Here is a 20163-nt window from a genome sequence, read left to right as displayed (position 1 = left end):
GATGTTTTGCTACCAAAACGCTGCTTTATCTAACGTTTTGCCCATATAAAAAAAGTTCAAAGTGCTAAAACGGTACACGAAGTTCCGTTTTCCCATATAAAAAAAATTAAAGTACTAAAACGGTTCACGAAGTTCCGTTTTACTTTTAAGAAAAAAAAATCAAAACGCTAGACGATCTTCAGTTATGAAGTGACATATAGGGCATTAATTTTCAAAGATGACAATTTGGACCATTATTTACACAAAAGTAACATATAAGGCCACCACCCTTCATTTCCTGTAAAGCAGCCTCCATCTGTTCTATAAGCACCACCCGGCCAAAGACAGAAATCAGAAAATTGTATATTACAACTACGGCTTACGAGAGATATCCTTCTTAAACTCCCTATATAGAAACTGAAATTTTTCATTACAAATATTATACATATAAGCACCACATATCCTTCTCTTCTTTCACCTTCGTTGCCGGAGCTGCGGCGAAGTTGTGGAGATGCAGCAGGGATGTGATCGGAGAAAGAACGAGAGGAAGAAGAAGAAGAATACTGGAGGGAGGGATGGAGGATTGCCGGAAGAAATAGGGGAGGGGAAGGAGGTAGTGGCGCGTGAGGGGTAGGCGGGATGGGGTGGGGTTAAGGGTTATGTTTTCTTTTTTATATAATTTTGTTTTATTTTGGTGTAACTCCAACCGTTAGATTGTTGGGATAGTAACTGAATTTGGTCCACTAGATATAGTTCACGCTGATAGTTGACGTGTCTCTAAATACAACCGTATCCGGTCGAATTTAGGAGTATCAATTTATTTATTTATTTATTATTATTATTATTATTATTATTATTATTATTATTTTATTAACTTTTATAGGACATAAATATTATTTAATATTTTACTAACAAAGATTATAATATTCTAAATTTTAAAAAGTATTCTAAAATATACAGATCTTGAAATCTGTAAGGTTGGATCATTTAAAAAATCAAAATATCAGTATGACACTAAACAGTAGTAATGACTATGGTCAAACTACTAGTTTACTATTAAAATAGCAAACCAAATACATTAATTTTTTCTAAAAAAATTACCATATCATTAAATATATAAATCTTGACATCTGTAAGGTAAACATTTTTTAAATAATCAAAACATCAGTATGAGACTAAACACTAGTAAGAAGTACTAGTCAAACTACTGGATGATTGTTAAAATAGAAAACTAGATACATTTATTTTTTTATAAAACATTTATCATATCAATAAAATATATAGATCTTGACATCTGTAAGGTTGGATCATTCACATACATTTTTTTAAAAATCGAAACATCAGTATAGACTAAAAACTATTAAGAAGTACTGGTCAAACTACCAGTTGACTATTAAAATAGCAAATCAAATACATTTATTATTTTCTAAAAAAATTATCTTATCACTAACATATATATATCTTGACATGTGTAAGGTTGGATCATTCATAAACATTTTTTAAAAAATCAAAACATCAGTATATGACTAAACACTAATAAGAAGTACTAGTCAAACTATTATTTGACTGGTGAAATAGCAAACCAAATACATTTATTTTTCTATAAATTTTTTATCATATCACTAAAATATACACATCTTGACATCTATAAGGTTGGATCATTCACTTACATTTTTTAAAAAATCGGAACATCATTATGGACTAAACACACTAGTAAGAACTACTTGTCAAACTACTAGTTGACTATTAAAATAGCAAACCAAATACATTTATTTTTTCTAAAATTTTATAATGTCACTAACATATATATATATTGACATCTTTAAGGTTGGATCATTCATAAACATTTTTAAAAAAATTAAAACATCAATATGGGACTAAATACTGATAAGAAGTACTAGTCAAACTATTAGTTGACTGGTGAAATAGCAAACCAAACACATTTATTTTTTTCTAAAAATTTTATCATATCATTAAAATATATAGATCCTGGCATCCTTAAGGTTGGATCATTCATAAATATTTTTAAAAAAATTGAAACATCAATATGAGATTAAACACAAGTAACACTACAACAAAAGCGGTTAAATTCAACTGACAATATTCGGTTTAATTTAGCATAAGACCAACCGGATCTAGTTGAATTTATACTAAATTCAACCGCAACCAGTCGGTTGTAAATAAGGCCGTTGAAATTAGCATTCCGGTTGAATTTATGATTATATTCAACCAGTTTCGGTTGAGTTTGTTGACACTATTTTCAACCACTTTCCGTTGAAATTAACTTTACATATTTCAAAAAAGATTAAAATTTTGAATTTGAATTTCACAAAAAAAAAAAAAATCCCGCCAAAATTACTAAAAACAACCGAAAAAAGTTGAATTTATTTTTTTAAAACCCAACCGGTTTTGGTTGATTCATTAACTAGTCCATTTTTTGTATATTAATTTCAACCCAATTTTGTTGAATATAGATTTCATTAATAACCGGAAGTAGTTGATTAATTCTGATTATGTCTGTTAAATACAATCATCTCTTGTTGAACTTAATGGGCAATTGGTATTTAGTTTCAACCACTAACAGTTGAAGTTTTAAAATACAATATTGTAAAATAATTTTCCAATAAGCTTCCTCATAGGCTGCCTCCCGTACAATTCTTTAGATATATAACTATTAATAAAAAATAAAACAGCAAATGAGAGACTCCAAACTGAAATATATACATAAACAAGCATTAGTTCAATGTCTTCATGCCTAACACAAAATATGTAACTTGAGATCGTAAAACATATGCCAAATTTTAAAGTTTGAGACCAAAGTAACACATGCAAGTTCTTAGACAAAATAATCATAAGCTAGGATCTTCAGCTAAAGTGGGAAGCGATATTCCAAGTCGTCTATATGAATATCATTGTCATCTTCGTCCACCTCCATATGATCTGAGCGTGTATCCTGTGGTTAAGAATAAAAATCTGATTAGACTACACTGCCAAAACAATATACAGACAACTTTTGATCAATTAACAAAATTACTTGAGAGTTACTTGTACTAAGTTTTTAAATAAATTCAGAGAATGATCAAACAAATTGAAGAGTATGCTAAAACCAGTCACTTATACTAAGGTTTTAAATAAAACCAAGGAAAAGACCCTACTGGCCCAAACCAAACACAAAGAGCCCCACAACCAAAATCTCCAGCCTGCCAAGCAACCAGAGAAGCAAAAAACCAGAGAAAATCTGCAAGCACCCCAAATAAGAACAAAAATGCACATCAAATGCACTTGAAATTCCAGCCCAGATCTAAGCAAACCAGCATGAGCAAAAAAACAGAAAATCCAGTTGTTTGAACACTCCATAAAAAAATAAACACCAGACCCCACACAAGCAATCACCACTCCAAATTAAGGAAGAAACTACAGCAAAATCCCAGACAAAATCAGCTTCTAAATCCTTACTATCAAAAACCCAGACCCCTGCAATACCACTCTGCAAAAAAACATGCTGCAACACTTCAGCACATCTGAAAAACCAAACAAAAGAAACAGGCCTACAACACCTTCTAACCAACCATCCAGACCTAACAAAACTAGATAAAAAACTATAGAAATCCAACCAGAGCCCAGCAAACCAAAGCAGCTGATACTCCACCTAAACAAACTACCCTGACTGAAATAAAAAATTTGGCACAACACTAATGGAAAAACAGTCAGGTCTAGATAGTATCAGATAAATGAGATTAATTGGAAATATAGTCAGGTCTAGATAGCATAATAATAATAATAATAATAATAATAATAATAATAATAATAATAATAAAATATATTATTACCTCTATAATAGTCTTTTTATAACGCTCACAAAGAGGAGAAGTCATGTGTGATGCTATTTGAATGTACTCTTCCCATAAAATTTTAGAAGCGAGATTATCTCTGTTTGGATAAGCACGAGCAGCCAAAATCTGCACCTTTTCATCAAGTTTAGCACGTGTAACCTCGATCTCCTCTATTGCTTTAACCATATTAGTCACATCTGTCAGGACCTTCCCGATAATAGAATATGCAGACTTTGGAATGCGCTCTGGGATGCAGACCAGAGAAGACTGAGAAGTGGTATATTTGGAAACTTCATCAATTCCAACAAGCTCCGTGAGGCTATGGCGCGGGAACATTTTAAATTTTCCCTTCTTTGGTGGACAAACCTCCAGCAATAGTTCAACGTCACGTTTCCTTTGGTTGGCTAGAGATAGTGTTGCATCCTAAGAATTCCCCTCTTCCGTTGCACGCTCCACGACCTCCTAAATTACATAAGAACCAAGGATATACGACTCAATTATTTAACACAATATTTCCCTTAATGCAAATCAGAAAAATTGAAATTTTAGGCTATATTATGCTTAAACATGTAAATAGACCGGGATGATGATATATCGATAAAAATCAAGAAAGCAAAAAAAACACAAAAAAGTAAAATTTCAAAATATATTAATCTACAGTCTCAGTTCTTGAACCTGATAATTTTAACAATGGAAGTGAATGTACAAGTGAATGGATTTAATAATTTCACATGCCACAAGTTACAAATTATCAATAGAGAGGCAAAAATATAGCTGATGTATTTAAAAAGATAGAGGTAGTATGTATGCCCACAATTCCCTGATAGTACAATGTCAACAAAAACAGGGCTTATAGCAGCGGCACAGAGGTAGTATTTAAAACTCAACTCTAAAATTGAGAGTGCAGTAGTAAAAAGAAATAAGTCTATTGTATATGATATCTTGGTAAAAAACAGGACTTGCACAAAAGTAATCCAAAAGAGTAGCAAATTTTATCCAATTAAATTTAAATGAACATAAGTAAAATCTAGTATGGAACAACACTGCAAATTCACGAAAACGCAACACATAAAGACGTATTAACCATACACACATATATAGCTCACTATAGCATAGCATGATATAGAGGCGGATGCATGTATGAACATTGATTTTTTATGTGCACAAGCCTGGGGTAAGCATAGTAGTTCTTGTTTGTGTGTTTACATATATTCAGTAGCAATTAAGTCATTACAAATATATGCTAGTTGAGACCCTAGTCAATTTAGGCCTATCAGCATTACCATTACCAATGCTGCTACCCCTTTATTAATATTTGGATACTTAAAACTTGAAAATAATAATACGTTAAATATAATTTCATATTTACACTGATTTTTTATTTAAAAATCACAAAATATAAAAAATTGAAGTTAAAATGTGATCAATTAAACTAAAATTTAGTCAAATATAACTTCAAAAAATTAATCATACAAAATATTAGAGAATAATGAAAAAAATTATACACTAATAAAAAAATTATTGCTCTCTTTTGAATTTTGTAATTATCGATAAGTTGATTCCTTTTTATAAAACAAAATGACATCCTCAATTAGATATGCAAATAGAACTTTATGTAATTGGATATTGCAATCTCAATATCCCTTTATTATTGGGAGTTTAAATAGATCACAGACCTGTTTCTCCAGCCATGTATACAATAGCAATCAAACAAAAATGGTGTAGCAGATCAGAAGGCCTAGTATTTAGTATCACTTGTTACATAGGCCGTAGAAAATTAATCATCTTCCACCCCACATAATGAGAAAGCCTTCTAAATTCTAGTTCTTTCTTATCCCAAATATCATATTTAAAGTAGAAAATATCCACATTAGTCTCCTTACTGTGAAGTAAAACCCTCATCTTGAACATAAAAAATAATACACGAGCGTGTATTGAATTTAGCTGTCAAGCATAAGAAGACATCCATTAATAAGAAGTAACTCACTTTTGCGTTTTGTAATTATGCCCACAATTCCCTGATACAAAAACAGGGCTATTAATATATTATACTTAATATCAATAATTTAGTTTATTTTAGTAGTTCTTTTTAATATATTATGGGGCTATTAATATATTGTACTTAATATCAAAAATTGGGGCTATTAATAAATTATACTTAATAGTCATTCGCTGCTCAGAGAGTAACAACATATCAGAGTTGAGCTCTCAACTTTAAGAGACATATTAGTGATTGACTAGGGGAAATATTAGGTTGATTCGAAGCTGAAATTTGTTATCTCATCACCAAAAACTATTTATAATAATGAAACCGTAGGAGCTGTAGTGAATACTGCTACTTGACTACTGTCTCACAAAATATTTACTACAACGACACCGCCCAAAGGTAATGACTACTACTACTTATCAGGCCTTTCGTAATTGTTACTAAAACAAGGAGAACAACTTACTTTAAGCTTTCGCCCTATTTCTTCCACTTTTCCTTTCTTTTTGTATGAAACATCAAACTTTTCCAAAAGGGTGAGAGGCTTTTCCAATTTTTTCTCCAGTTCCTACAAAAGAGATATAAAAAAATATGAACATGTATAGATAAAAGATATTTTTGCAAAATCAAATAGCAAGTTCAACACCATCATATAAAGAGAAAATTTTGCCTCATAACGTTGGTCAAAAGGCTTCGCTCCACTGGAGTGCTTAATATCTGACTTCTTGTCATTTTCCCCTACATTTTCCGACAATTTGGAAAATGTCTCAGTCTCCCAGTAGTCACATAAACCCTCCCATGCAGGTTCTGATAAGTAGTAGGGGGGGCAAGTACGTCGGGTTGCGCTTGTGTCTCCCCTGGCATGGGCCTCTTTAACCCTATTATATGCATCAGTCTTCCAAGCATTTATATAACATTTCAAATTCGCCTTCAAATGATTTCTCACGACAGCGTCCCCTGCGAGTTCTTTGATTTTATCAACTTTATATTCTGGCTGATATTCGTAGTATTCCTTCGGGAAAAAAGTTATAGAATTCTTTACAAGCGAGTATTAATATAAAAAGGTCATAGTAATTGAAAAGTTCTGAAAATTTATAAGCTAGCATACCTTGAACTCCTCGATACACTTATTTAAAAAAGCCTCTCGTGCGCGTCCTTTTTCTTTTACTGTATCAAACTCCCAGTTATTTCTGACTATCGCTCTAATTGTTTTCTTGTAACGAGCCTCTTTAATACTGTTAAATGAAAAAAACTGTGTAAGTAACAAATTATAATTTTTTGGAAAATAACAAAACTGTAAAAAAATTGTTTACTTTTTTCCATTTATAAAGGTTACAACTCCAAGTTTCGGTTGTCCAAGTTGTGGCTTCTTTTTGTAATCACCATCACAAATGCTGCGTTGAGCTCTCCCAAATGTGAGAACACCGTCACTCTGTCCAGCATCATCATCTTCCTGTTCTTCATCACTGCCTTCTGCATCATTTTCTTCCTGAGGATCAGCTTCTCCATTACCTCTACCCTGGCCCAGGCCCCTAGTGTCATCTCTACCTCTTCCACCTCTCCCCCTGTTTCCGGTGACCCTACTCAGTGCGCTCCCACTACCACTGCCCCCCACTGCCATGACAATAATAAATAGAACAAGCAACCAACAACTCTTAAATGTCTCCTGCAAAATTTGTACAATTATATAAAAGTAAAACCTAAGCAAGTATGATTTTATAAAGCCAAATAAATAAACACCTACAATTAAATAATTGGAGTTACTAATATATGGAAGACTATTTCTTTTGAAAAAAGAAGAGATAATGATATAAAAGATTAGAAAGGCTGAAGATCACAGAGTGCAAAGTGGAGCAATTGTCTCACTTAAGCAGCTCGAATCCAGGTAAAACAATTGATATAAAGGAAATCTAAGGAAGTCCTTCAGAGGTGAAAGAAACAGGTACACTACCACTACAAAAGTCCTGGTAAAAAAAATTTTTACACTATAAATAGTCCCTGCCTCCTAAGCTAGTCGAATCATTTTAAGTAGTACATTACATCCAAGAGTAGGCAGGTCAATTAGTTCAAATAGTATTTCGAGTTTGTTGGCTTGTGTAAGTTTCTTCACTAGCAAGTGAAGATTCTACCAAGAAGAAAGTCTTACTAGCAAGTGAAAGTGCATTTTATTATTATTTGCACTAATAATAAAAGGAAAGTCTTAAGAAAATATCGCTTAAGAGAGTGAACCAATTTTATAGAGGAAGGGGAGGTAAAAGGAAAATAGAATAGATAGAAATGAAGAAGAAGGTTACGACAAGTCACGCCAACCAAAGTTTAGGTTTTCTTGATGTGATTTTGATTTTTTTTTAACTATGACTACGTAAAAACTTGGCTCCTTTCAAATATAGTCTGATACTTTGGTTCACTGCTATGGTTTGGTCTAATATTTTTGTTGCAGAGCTAACTGATACTTTAAATAAAATTTTTATTATTTTTGTGTTTTAAAATCAAAGTATGGAGTTTGTGGCATGCCACAATCTGCTTGATTCTTGTCAAGTGAAAGTCTTATTTGTCATTCCTGTTACATATACTTAACTTATTATTATTGTAAGAAATTACTTTATATAATCTAGTGAGGTGCATTTGATATTTTTTCCTACAGGGACTACAGAGGAAAGAATTTGGTCACCACAGGGGAAAGAATTTGGTCACTAAAGGGGAAAGAATTCAATCATCTTAAAAGGAGATGAACTTACTTTGTTTGTAGCAATTACATGTGCCTCAACAAATGTGACGAAATAAGAAACCAATATTATCCCAGCCAAAAGTTGATTTCCCTTCCCAAGCTGGTGACAAACAATTAAATGAAAAATAAGTTCAAACCTCTAAATTAAATGAAACCCTTGTGAGAAAAAAGCTTAAATTGAAATCACTAAATTGATATCATTAACCCTAAAATCTGAAAAGTAAATGAAACCATAAAATTTGAACTCAAATAACATCCTAGTTGCAATAAACCTAAATCTGAAACCATAAACCCTAAATCGATTTTACAATAAACCTTAAATGTATACCTGTGGAGAAAGCCATCCCGATTTTCTGTACTCCAAAGAAGTGTCCCTTCCAGTTGTAGTAGTTGTGTCCTGAGCCTGACCAACCTTGGTCTGAGTAGTGTGTCCTGCATACACATCCATCTCTTGAGCCCTTTTCTTAGACAACTCTATCTGATCTGGCATCACTTGGCTAGCTTGTTTAAAGTAACTTAAAACCCATGAGAGCGATGAAAGCCCTATCAGCCCAAAAGCCCCAGATCCGAGAAATCCAGTGACAACAAGCCCAATAGTGAGAGCAGCTGGGACAAGAACTGGGATAAAGATGATGAAAAGTGGTGTGGCTAAAGCAAGGCCTTTTAGGGTTCCGATTAGGGTTATTCCGGCGAGCAAAATGTGGGTTCCGCTGACAAGGAGGAGAGTGACGACGGCGAGGACTTGGGAGGTGGAGGGGGTGTTTTTGGGGAGGAGATATTTTACTATCGCGGAGTGGTTGGTGTGTTGTGGGTGGTAGGTTTGACGGTGTGTCATTCTTGATTTGAGATTAGTGAGTTTTTTGGAGGCGGCTTCCGGAGAGAGTTAGATGAGAAATGGTTTGTGAGAAAGAAAATAATTTGTTTCAACTGTGAAGATATGACCCAAGTAAATGACACGGGTAAATGCAATCAAAAATGGTTGATTTTAGGAGTTAAATTCAATTAAAACCGGTTGTTTTAATAAGCCACTTCTTACCTCCTCCAGTAGCTACTAGAACTCGAGCCCTGCTTTTGCAACAATAATAAGCTGAAGGCTAATATTTATCTTAAATTAAAAATTTAATGTCTAATAAAAATCAATATTACAATTGAAAAATTAAACACGACCATTACAATAATTTTTAACTTAATCATATTTTTTGTAAAATCACTAAAATATTAAATTAAGCCATGTCATCTTCCTCACTTTCACTTTCTTCATCGATAATCATGTCTTCATCTTGATTTTGTTCTTCGTTGTACTCATCCGTAGAATTGTCATTTTCAACAAATCTCAAATCAATAAAAAAATTTGAAGGATCATGAATCATCACGGGCTCGACACGAGATGATGAAGCATTTGAAACCTCATTTTGCAAGGCATCTTCACTTGACGTAAAGTTCCTTTTAGATTTCACTTCTTCATTAACAAAACGACTCTTTGTTGTTAAAATGGTGTACCATGGTGATCTTGGATTTGAAATATGCCTCGCATAATACACTTGATGAGCTTGACTAGCTAACACGAACATATCTTCCGTATTTAATGTTGATCGAACATCCACCGTTGTCATCCTATTTCTATCCACCTTGACATGCTTTGTATGATCAAACCAATGACATTTAAATAATATAACTTTATGCCCATTACGGTAATGAAGCTCAAGTATTTCTTCGAGTCGACCATAATTATTTTCAAAACTCCCCTTATATGAAGATCCTACATATAAATGAGTAAACTTCTTAGGTACAAGCAATGCATTAATATAACGAAAGATAGAACAATAGATACGAAATAATTAAGTACCATATATTTCTTACCAATGACAAGCACACCCGAATTTGGTGAAGTGCGTTCATTAGAATTTGCACAACCAAATTTGTAACCATTACAGTGGCAAGCACTGTAAATATCCACATCGCGCATCGGACCTTTTATTAAATCCTTAAAAACATTTTTGAGTTGTGGATCATCCGCTACCTAAAAATTCATATATATTTATAAGTGTATTACAATTATAATATTTGAGGACAATAAGAAACATTTATATGTACGTGTTTAGACACATACCCTTCTTTCAAACCAATTTGTGAATCGATCTTTTTGAAATTTTTCTTTTGCTGCATCATCAAACTCTGGGTGTTTTCTATGTACCAACTTGTTAAATTCACTAAAAACAAATAACAATCATTACAATAATATAAATCAAAGTAAAAAAATATCATAGATTTGTTAAAGACCTTACCCCAAGTACTTTGCAACCTCCGGTGTGTTGATAAGAACATAATATTTGATGAGTCTATCTTCATCGACGGTCAATATTCTATGCCCTTTTCTTACAATGGGTTTCGCCGGATACGTGTAAACTTCTAACAAGTTAGGATCATTACACATTTTGGGTGCCCCGTAACGACGCAATCGATTGTGCATTGTTTCAACTTTGGATTCAAAATATAGAGAACAAAAGTGCACACATTCCTCCTTGATATAGCGTTCAGCCATTGAACCCTCCAGATGGGCTTTGTTTCTAACTTTCATCTTCAATCCATGTAAAAATCTTTCAAAAGGGTACATCCATCGATATGTAACAGGGCCACCCAACTTACACTCGGTGGCCAAATACAGTGGCAAGTGCTCCATCGGGTCAAAGAAACCGGGAGTAAAGATGGTTTCAAACTTAGACATTATCCTCACAATATCTTTCTCCATTTTTAGTAAATCGGAGTATTTCAAGGTAGATGAGCACAAATCTTGGAAGAAGTTAGACAATTCAATAATGGCATCACCCACTTGCCTCGGCAATAAGTCACGACAAACAATAGGCAGTAATTTTTGCATAAAAATATGACAATCATGCAATTTCATACCATGAATAGTATGTTTTTCAAAATTCACACACCTAGATATATTTGAAACGTAACCATCCGGAAGTTTAAGTGTTGAAATCCACTTAAACAAATTATGAACTTGTTCCCTCAAGAGCGCATATGGAGCATGTTGCATTATGTCTCCATCTTGAACCCACAACTCACGTCGTATACCAAGATCCTCACAATCATACCTTGATTTTAAGTTATCTTTCGTCTTGTTCTTGTCAGCTAATATCGTGTATAATATGTTTTCAAAAACATTCTTTTCAGTATGCATGACATCAATATTGTGACGAAGATCAAGTGTCTCCCAATACGGGAGCTCAAAAAATGGAGAATAATGAGTCCAATTATGAGTAACACCATAATCCCGAGGTCTTCTTTTTGTTAACTTTCCTGGAGGAGGAAATTTTATAAGATCACATACAGCCTTTGCCCTTCCACCTGAATGCCGAGCTGTGACAGAACGAACCTCTCTCTTTCCAAACTTTGTGCTACTCCTCAATGGATCACCCGGTTCCAAAAAATATCGAGCAGTGCCAAAGAAAGAAGGCTTACCACCATTCCTCAGTTGAAAGCCTTTAATATCACCACTACATATATGACAAGACAACTTACTCTTAGTCGACCACCCACTTAACATCGCAAGTGCTGGAAAGTCGCTAATTGTCCACATTAGTGCAGCCCTCATCTGAAAATTTGTGCGTGATGACCTATCATATGTTTCCACTCCTGTATGCCATAATAGCTTCAATTCATCAATTAACGGTCGGAGGTAAATATGTAGGTCTTTTGTAGGATCAGTAGGACCGGGAACAATGAGAGGCATGAACATATATGGAGCTTTCATGCACATAGATGGTGGAAGGTTGTAAACAACCACCACAACAGGCCATACAGTATAATCCCTTGCAAGTGGATCACGAAATGGGTCAAACCCATCACTAGAAAGGCCAAGTCTGATATTTCGTGCCTCTTTTGCAAATCTCGGAAATCTAGCATCAAATGCTTTCCATTCATCTCCATCTGCCGGGTGAGATAACTGACCATCAACTATGACTCTATCATGGTGCCACGTCATACACTTAGCAGTTTGCTCAGACATGTACAAACGTTGTAGTCTCGGTATAAGTGGAAAGTATCGCAAGATCTTTCTTGGAATCAGCTTCTTTTGGTTATCCTTTCGGTCCTTATATCGACCTTTGTGACATATGTCACAACATGTTTTTTTTTTATTTTCCTTGTAAAATAACATGCAATCATTCTCGCAAGCATCAATCTTTTCATATCCCATATTCAAACCACTTATCATCTTTTTCACATCATAATATGTCTCAGGTAGATTGTGTTTCTCCGGCAATACTGACCCAATAAGTTCAAGTAACTCATCAAAGCCCTTATTACTACAACCATGCTTGTTCTTGAAATATAACAACCTATTTACGAATGACAAAGTGGTAGAACTTGGACAATTTGGATAAAGAGGTTCAGAAGCACCGTCTAACATCTCATAAAAAAATTTTGCTGTTGTAGTCGGTTCCTCCTCACCATTCCCAAAATTTCCATGTGCATCCGCAAAGTCTCGAAGCATTTCACGTGCATCATACATATCATCATCTCTAGGATCATTATTACCCAAACTAGTCTCGGCTTCAACCCCGGACCTACGCTTTTCTCCATGAAAAACCCATTTAGTATATGACTCCATAATGCCATGTCGATACAAATCATAAGTTACATGGTCGGGTAATTTACGCCATGTATTTCCACACTCATTACATGGGCATTTTATCCTCCCCATTGAATCAACTTCCCCTTTCATAGCAAAATTGATGAAATTTTGTACACCATGTTTGTACTCCTCGGTTATATTATTCCTTGCATCAAACCTACGATGCATCCAACTTCGATCGGATGCCATCTACAATTATCATATTTTGATTAATTAGTTATTATAGATAAGAACTAACATCAATAAACAACTTAATTTAATTAATATATCATTAGTATGATTGATACAATCATTATATAACTCAATGTCTTACGATTATCTTAACATACTAAAAATAAGTAATAATCACTCTAATTTAGCCACAATAATTAAGATAGTTTATTTAGTATAAAAAAATTAACAATATTAACACAATTGACATATATGAATACAAGAATTACAAGTATATGTATGAAAAATTTGGAAGAATACTTACTTGGACATGAATGCTTTTAAAATTGAAGCTTAAGGAATTAAAGGAGATAGGAAAAAATGGTGAAAGAAGAAAAGGGAGGCCACGAGAAGGAAAGGATACTGACATTAGGGTTTCTAAATGTGTTACCCAAATACAACAGGAAACGGTTGAAAACGAACAGCGGGTATATCCAACCAGATACGGTTGAAAACAAATAGCGGGTATATCCAACCAGCTACGGTTGCCTTTATAATTGATATTTTCAACAAGAAACGGTTGAATTTAAAATCTGCTGAATTTATTCATTTCGGTGGGAACTTTCCCGCGAACAAAAAATAGTTTATACTAAATTCAACTGGAAATCGTTGAATAAGATTTCCGTTGATTTTATCCGGTTGAATTTAATTTTTGGTGGGAACTTTCCCGCTGATCCAAAAATTGGTTGTTCTAAATTCAACCGGTTTTGGTTGAATATAAAGCAGTTGAATTTATTCGGTTGAATTTAACTTTTGGGGGGAGATTTCCCGCGCAGGGAAAAATTGGGAACACTAAATTCAACTGGTTCTTGTTAAATTTAAAACCGGTTGAATTTAATCGGTTGAATTTAGTGTCGGTTGAATTTGTTCGGTTGAATTTGAGCGCTGGTCAAAGTTCTAACAACGTTGATTTCAAATTCAACCATATACGGTTGAGTTTAGGTCCGGTTGAATTTAACCGGTTGAATTTAACCCCATTTTCTAGTAGTGTAAGAAGTACCGGTCAAACTACTGGTTGACTGTTAAAATAGCAAAGCAAATACATTTATTTTTTTCTAAATTTTTTATCATATCACTAAAATATATAGATCTTGACATCTGTAAGGTTGGATCATTCACAAAATTTTTTAAAAAAATCGAAATATCGGTATGGGACTAAACACTAGAAAGAAGTACTTGTCGAACTATTTTAGTGTTAGGATCTCAACCCCTAAATTCAATTTGTAAAAATAGTTAAAATTTAAATATTCAAATTACTTATTTTTTTTCCGTACACTTTTTTTTTGACAATTTTCATATCCGTATGGTTGGATTATAATTTAAATCAAATACAAAATAAATTAAAACTCAAACTACAATTATTAATTGAACCATAAAAATCTAACTACCATAATGATCTTTTTTGCAAGAACTAAAATATAAATTTTGTGTAAATTTTATTATATATTTTTTTCAGAAATTTCCCGCCATTTTTAAAAATCGAATTCGACCGAAATCCGTTGAATTTAGTACAAAATTCATTGGCGGGAAGATTCCCTCCATTTTTTGGCAAGGCTAAATTCGACCGAATACGGTTGAATTTAGGAGCACGGCTTAACTCAACCATATACGGTTGCATATAAATACGGTTGTATTTATTCGGTTGTAATTAGTATGGCTAAATTCGACCGAATACGGTTGAATTTAGGAGCACGGCTAAACTCAACTGTATACGGTTGCATATAAATACGGTTGTATTTATTCGGTTGTAATTAGTACTAAATTGGACTGTGTGAATACGACCGTATATAAATACGACCGCATGCGGTTGAATTTAGTCGCGCCATTAAATTCAACCGTAAACGGTTGAATTTGATGTAAGTTGTATTTGTGCGGTGGTATTTAGCCTTGTTTTCTTATAGTGATATCATTTTCGACTAGATTATTTAACAGGCTCGACTCGTTTGAAAAAATTATTTTTTGTTTGATGCACTATGTGCAACACTTCACAATGCAAAGCTATGCAAAAAAACTGGAAAATCATGAAACTATGCAAAATCGTGCAACTATATACCACACATAAGAACCATTACATACTTCATATAGGAGATATAAATTTCTTTTTTTTGTTGTGCAGGCCTTACCTAGGAAGAAAATAAAATAAAGTTCTAATGGATAAAACAAGATGAAAGTCATGATAATTTGATTTATTTAATAATAGAATTGAATTGTCAGTATTTAAAAGAAGACAAGTAAATAACATGAATAGTTAAGATAATTAAATTTTACAACTTTTTTTTAGTTACAAGACAGTAAATTTTTTATTTTTAAAATGAATGTGGTATAAAAAATTATAAATTTTATGTGTAATCCGCAATAAATTTTATTATAAAAATGAATGTGGTATTACACATAAATTTTATGTGTAATACAAGATATGAATGTGGTATTTTTAAATTTTTTATTTTTAAAATGAATGTGGTATAAAAATTATAAATAAATTGTATTCGCTCGAGTCATATTTAGTAAACTAGTTGTATTTAGTACTAAATACGACCGAATAATACAACCGCTTAAATACGACCGGCTAAATACAACCGCTTCCGGTCAAATTTAATTTTTCGGATAAAATTCGAATACCCCGCCCAAATATTTAAGTTTAATGACAAATTTCGTCGCAAGTACCTAATTCCGTCGAAACAATGAATTTCGTCATAAAGAAAATATCGTCACAAGATGATTTTTCTGTCGTAAGTTTTGAGCTGGGACCACAACTTAGCAACAATTCAATTAAAAATTATTATTATAAAGTGATGAGCATTTGTCGGAAGTAACCTACAACTTCCGTCATAAGTTTATTTCTAATAAACCGGTCATTCTTGCATATGATTCAAGTTAATTTCATAAATACAGACAAGTATTTAATTCGATGAAAACTGTAATTGCCCATTGGAGTCGAGTTCTCATACTTGTCCATAAGCGCGTGGTTTATAAGGCTATCAGATTAATCACCGCTTTGCTTGCAGTCCTTAGACTGACTTTCTGGGAAAGTGATATCATGGACTCCGCTTACTGATTTTGGAGATAACGCATCATGAAATGTTAAAGCTTCCTCCTTCTGTAAGGAAACGAAAGCAAGGATCATATTTTCAGAGTCAGGCAAAACTTTTTCTCGTTGAAGGTTACTGTATTCTCTATTAAAAAAGCAGTTGACCATTTAAGTTCTCCAGAAATCAGCTTCAAGGTCTCACCAGTTGTACTTTCACATGACTTGTTCATAAATCATTATGGAGACAAGTATTACTTATCGGTGCATTACTTCTTCCTTGTTCATCTCTTATGTGGAGAATAGGTGAAATTAAAGAATAGAGAGGTGCAGAAATTAAAGAGCAAAAGTAGAGGATAATGTGAGGAGAATATGTTAGAGATGAAGACAAATAATATGGAGGAAGTGGACTGACAAAGAGAGAGAAAATCACTCGCTCATTCTAACAACCATTGATATCTCTCATTTGTTGTTAATCTAAGGGCTGTAAATGGTTGCACTTACAATCCGTGTGCTTCTGTTTCATCCAATAACTGCTAGCAACCTGTTGAACACAGATCGGTCCTCCTCGTTGAATAAATTGTGAAAAATCGTTGTTTTAATTAACATTAGCTTAAATCCCACGAGTTGTCGTTGATATTTAAAAATTTTATTTATTCTGTTATATTTTAATTTTAAATTTTTTTGTTAATATATAATTATTATAAATTTATAATAAAAATAATATGATAACTTTTGTAAAATAAGTAAGTTCCGTCTAGTGGTTTAACAATTTAGTAGTTTAGCGGATATGTAACAATATTTATTTATTTATTAATAATAAAATACATTGTGATCGTAGTTTAGTAAAATAAGTAGACTATATCTAGTTGTTTAATAATTTAGTAGTATAGCGGATATATAACACTATTTTTTTATTTTCTTTAATAACCAAAATTATAGAATAACTGTTAACCCAAATTATGACTCATTCCGGTTATTATCATATAATATAGATTTCGTCTATATCAGTTTAAAAAACTCATCCAATTATCTTTTTCAAAATTAATATTTTGTGATCAAATTGCTATTTAGAAAAAACTAATTATCAAACACTAATATTAAAGATTTTATTTGGTCAAACCATTAATTTGAATTAGAAAGCATAAATTTATTTATTTGTAAAAGTCTCTGTGTGGAACTATAACAAAAATATATATTGAAATCCGTGCAATTTGATCGTCCAGTTATATTGTAAAAGTCAAGTTTTAGTTTGACTAGTATAGTTAACTGGTGTTGAATCTTAGAATTGGTTTTTCGATTATTTTAAAAATATTTTTCAATGATCCAACCGTATGGATGTCAATAGATATATATATTAGTTATATACCCAAAATTTAGTATCAAAATATATTTATTTGGTTAGACATTTTAACAGTCAAGTAATAGTTTGACTAGTACAGTTACTGGTGTTGAATCTTGAATTAGTTTTTCGATTATTTTAAAAATATTTTTCAACAATCCAACCATATGGATGTCAATAGACATATATATTAGTGATATAACCAAAATTTCATATCAAAATAATTTTATTTGATTTGACATTTTAACAGTCAACCAACAATTTGACGAGTAGAGCTAACTAGTGTCGAATCCTGAATTAGTGTTTCGATTATTTTAAAAATATTTTTCAATGATCTAACCATATGTATGTCAATAGATATATATATTAGTTATATAACCAAAATTTCATATCAAAATATATTTATTTGGTTTGACATTTTAACAGTCAAGTAATAGTTTGACTAGTACAGTTAACTGGTGTTGAATCTTGAATTAGTTTTTCGATTATTTTAAAAATATTTTTCAATGATCCAACTGCATGGATGTCAATAAATATATATATTAGTGATATAACCAAAATTTAATATCAAAATAATTTTATTTGGTTTAACATATTAACAGTCAAGCAACAGTTTGACTATTACAGCTAAATAGTGTTGAATCTTGAATTAGTGTTTCGATTATTTTAAAAATATTTTTCAACGATCCAACCGTATGGATATCAATAGATATATATTATTTACATAAATAAAATTTCATATCACAATAATTTTATTTGGTTTGACATTTTAACAGTCAAGTAATAGTTTGACTAGTACAGCTGAATTAGTTTTTCGATTATTTTAAAAATATTTTTCAACAATCCAACCGTATGGATGTCAATCGATATATATATATATTAGTACTATAACCAAAATTTGATATCAAAATAAATTTATTTGGTTTGTCATTTAATAGTCAAGTATCAGTTCGACCATTACAGCTAACTAATGTTTAGTTCTGAATTGGTGTTTCGATTATTTTAAAATATTTTTCAACAATCCAACCGTATGGATATTAATAGATATATATATTAGTAATATAACCAAAATTTCATATCAAAATAAATTTATTTGGTTTGTCATTTAACAGTCAAGTATCAGTTCGACTAGTATAGCTAACTAGTGTTTAGTTCTGAATTTGTGTTTTGATTTTTTTTAAAATATTTTTCATCGATCCAACCGTATGGATGACAATATACATGCATATATATATATATATATATATATTAGTGATATAATCAATATTTCATATTAAATTATTTTATCAAAATATTTAATTTTTTTCTAAAATTCTTGAAATGTCACCCAAACAAATAAATGCTCACATTAATATGGTTGGATCATGAAATAATATTTTTTAAAAATTAAAATTATCAAAATTCATGTGCTAATTTATGACGAAATCGGTCATAAATTATTTTCTGCAGAATTTGAGAAAAGTCGAATTTACCGCCCAAATTTTGGGGAAAAGGTTAAATTTCCCTCTTTGATAACTTACGATGAATTTTAATTTTCATCGTAAATTGGATGTTCCAATATTTTACGTCACAAATATTTTGTCGTAAATTTAGATGAAATCTTTTTTTTTATTTAATTTCAAATTAAAATTTTAATAAAAATATTTAACTTATGACGAAATGTTCAAATCGTCGCAACTTCAAATGATTTTTATTTTCCCGCCAATTTTTTTTGGGATAAAGTTAAATTTCCCTCTTTGATAACTTTCGACAAATTTAAATTTTCATCGTAAATTTGACGATCCGATTTTTTTCGTCGCAAATATTTAGTTGTAAATTTAGATAAAATATTTGTTTATTCAATTTCAACTTAAAATTTTAATAAGAATAATTAACTTACGACGAATTGTTTAAATCGTCGCAACTTCAAATTATTTTTATTTTTGTTTAATCGTGTCGTGCATAATTTTATTAATAAAATACTAAACTTACGACGGTTTTGGGTTTCGTAGTAAATATTTACGACATTTTACTTTTTTCCGTCGTAAGTTGGGCGCTCATTTTTTTCCGTCGTAAGTTGGCCGTCGTAAATGGCCCATTTTGTTGTAGTGTCTAGCATATATATTAAGCAGGTTATGTGCACCAACTATCAAATAATATTGGGGCCGATCTATGCGGATGTCTTGACTTTTAATGATTCTCTATTGTCTAATTAACAACTATATGAACCAATAATAATTTCATCATAATGATCAGGCTATGATATTAATGTTTCTTTGATTTAATCAAGTTATGATTTAAACTATCGGCCAATTTTTTAAATGACCTGTAGACTGAAACCGACCGTATTCGTAAAGAAAACCGATCATTTTCTTATTAAACTGAATGATGTTTAAATATAAACCGACCGTTTTCGAAGCAAACCAAATTGTATTTTTAGC

General features: G+C 31.9%; 2 protein-coding genes across 2 annotated transcripts; both read right to left on the bottom strand.

The window, feature by feature from the left end:
• Window positions 1-3849: 3849 nt before the first annotated feature.
• LOC141704262 (uncharacterized) lies at window positions 3850-9406 on the bottom strand. The gene is made up of 7 exons (XM_074507544.1): window positions 8853-9406; window positions 8535-8624; window positions 7110-7462; window positions 6905-7031; window positions 6467-6808; window positions 6263-6364; window positions 3850-4274 (listed from the first exon to the last, which is right to left on the bottom strand). Exons 1-7 carry the CDS (start codon window positions 9357-9359, stop codon window positions 4236-4238), a joined length of 1560 nt encoding a protein of 519 aa, XP_074363645.1. The 5' UTR covers window positions 9360-9406; the 3' UTR covers window positions 3850-4235.
• Window positions 9407-9747: 341 nt separating this feature from the next.
• Window positions 9748-13355, bottom strand: LOC141704261 (uncharacterized). Its single transcript, XM_074507543.1, has 4 exons — window positions 10810-13355; window positions 10635-10734; window positions 10385-10544; window positions 9748-10283 (listed from the first exon to the last, which is right to left on the bottom strand). Exons 1-4 carry the CDS (start codon window positions 13353-13355, stop codon window positions 9748-9750), a joined length of 3342 nt encoding a protein of 1113 aa, XP_074363644.1.
• Window positions 13356-20163: the final 6808 nt, after the last annotated feature.

This window comes from Apium graveolens, unplaced genomic scaffold (assembly GCF_009905375.1).
Source record: "Apium graveolens cultivar Ventura unplaced genomic scaffold, ASM990537v1 ctg7642, whole genome shotgun sequence".
Classification (NCBI taxonomy): domain Eukaryota; kingdom Viridiplantae; phylum Streptophyta; class Magnoliopsida; order Apiales; family Apiaceae; genus Apium; species Apium graveolens.
Note: the sequence above shows the minus strand (reverse complement) of the source record. Positions and strands in the feature narration are given on the sequence as shown.

Excerpts from the sequence above, each read along its gene's own strand:
- LOC141704262 (XM_074507544.1), bottom strand. The coding sequence starts at position 9,359 with ATGACACACCGTCAAACCTACCACCCACAACACACCAACCACTCCGCG. Across the intron at positions 8,625-8,852 it reads CGGGATGGCTTTCTCCACAG|CTTGGGAAGGGAAATCAACT; the intron begins GTATACATTTAA and ends GTTTGTCACCAG. Across the intron at positions 7,032-7,109 it reads ACCTTTATAAATGGAAAAAA|TATTAAAGAGGCTCGTTACA; the intron begins GTAAACAATTTT and ends TTCATTTAACAG.
- LOC141704261 (XM_074507543.1), bottom strand. The coding sequence starts at position 13,355 with ATGGCATCCGATCGAAGTTGGATGCATCGTAGGTTTGATGCAAGGAAT. Across the intron at positions 10,735-10,809 it reads GAGGTTGCAAAGTACTTGGG|TGAATTTAACAAGTTGGTAC; the intron begins GTAAGGTCTTTA and ends ATTTGTTTTTAG. Across the intron at positions 10,545-10,634 it reads CAAATTGGTTTGAAAGAAGG|GTAGCGGATGATCCACAACT; the intron begins GTATGTGTCTAA and ends ATGAATTTTTAG.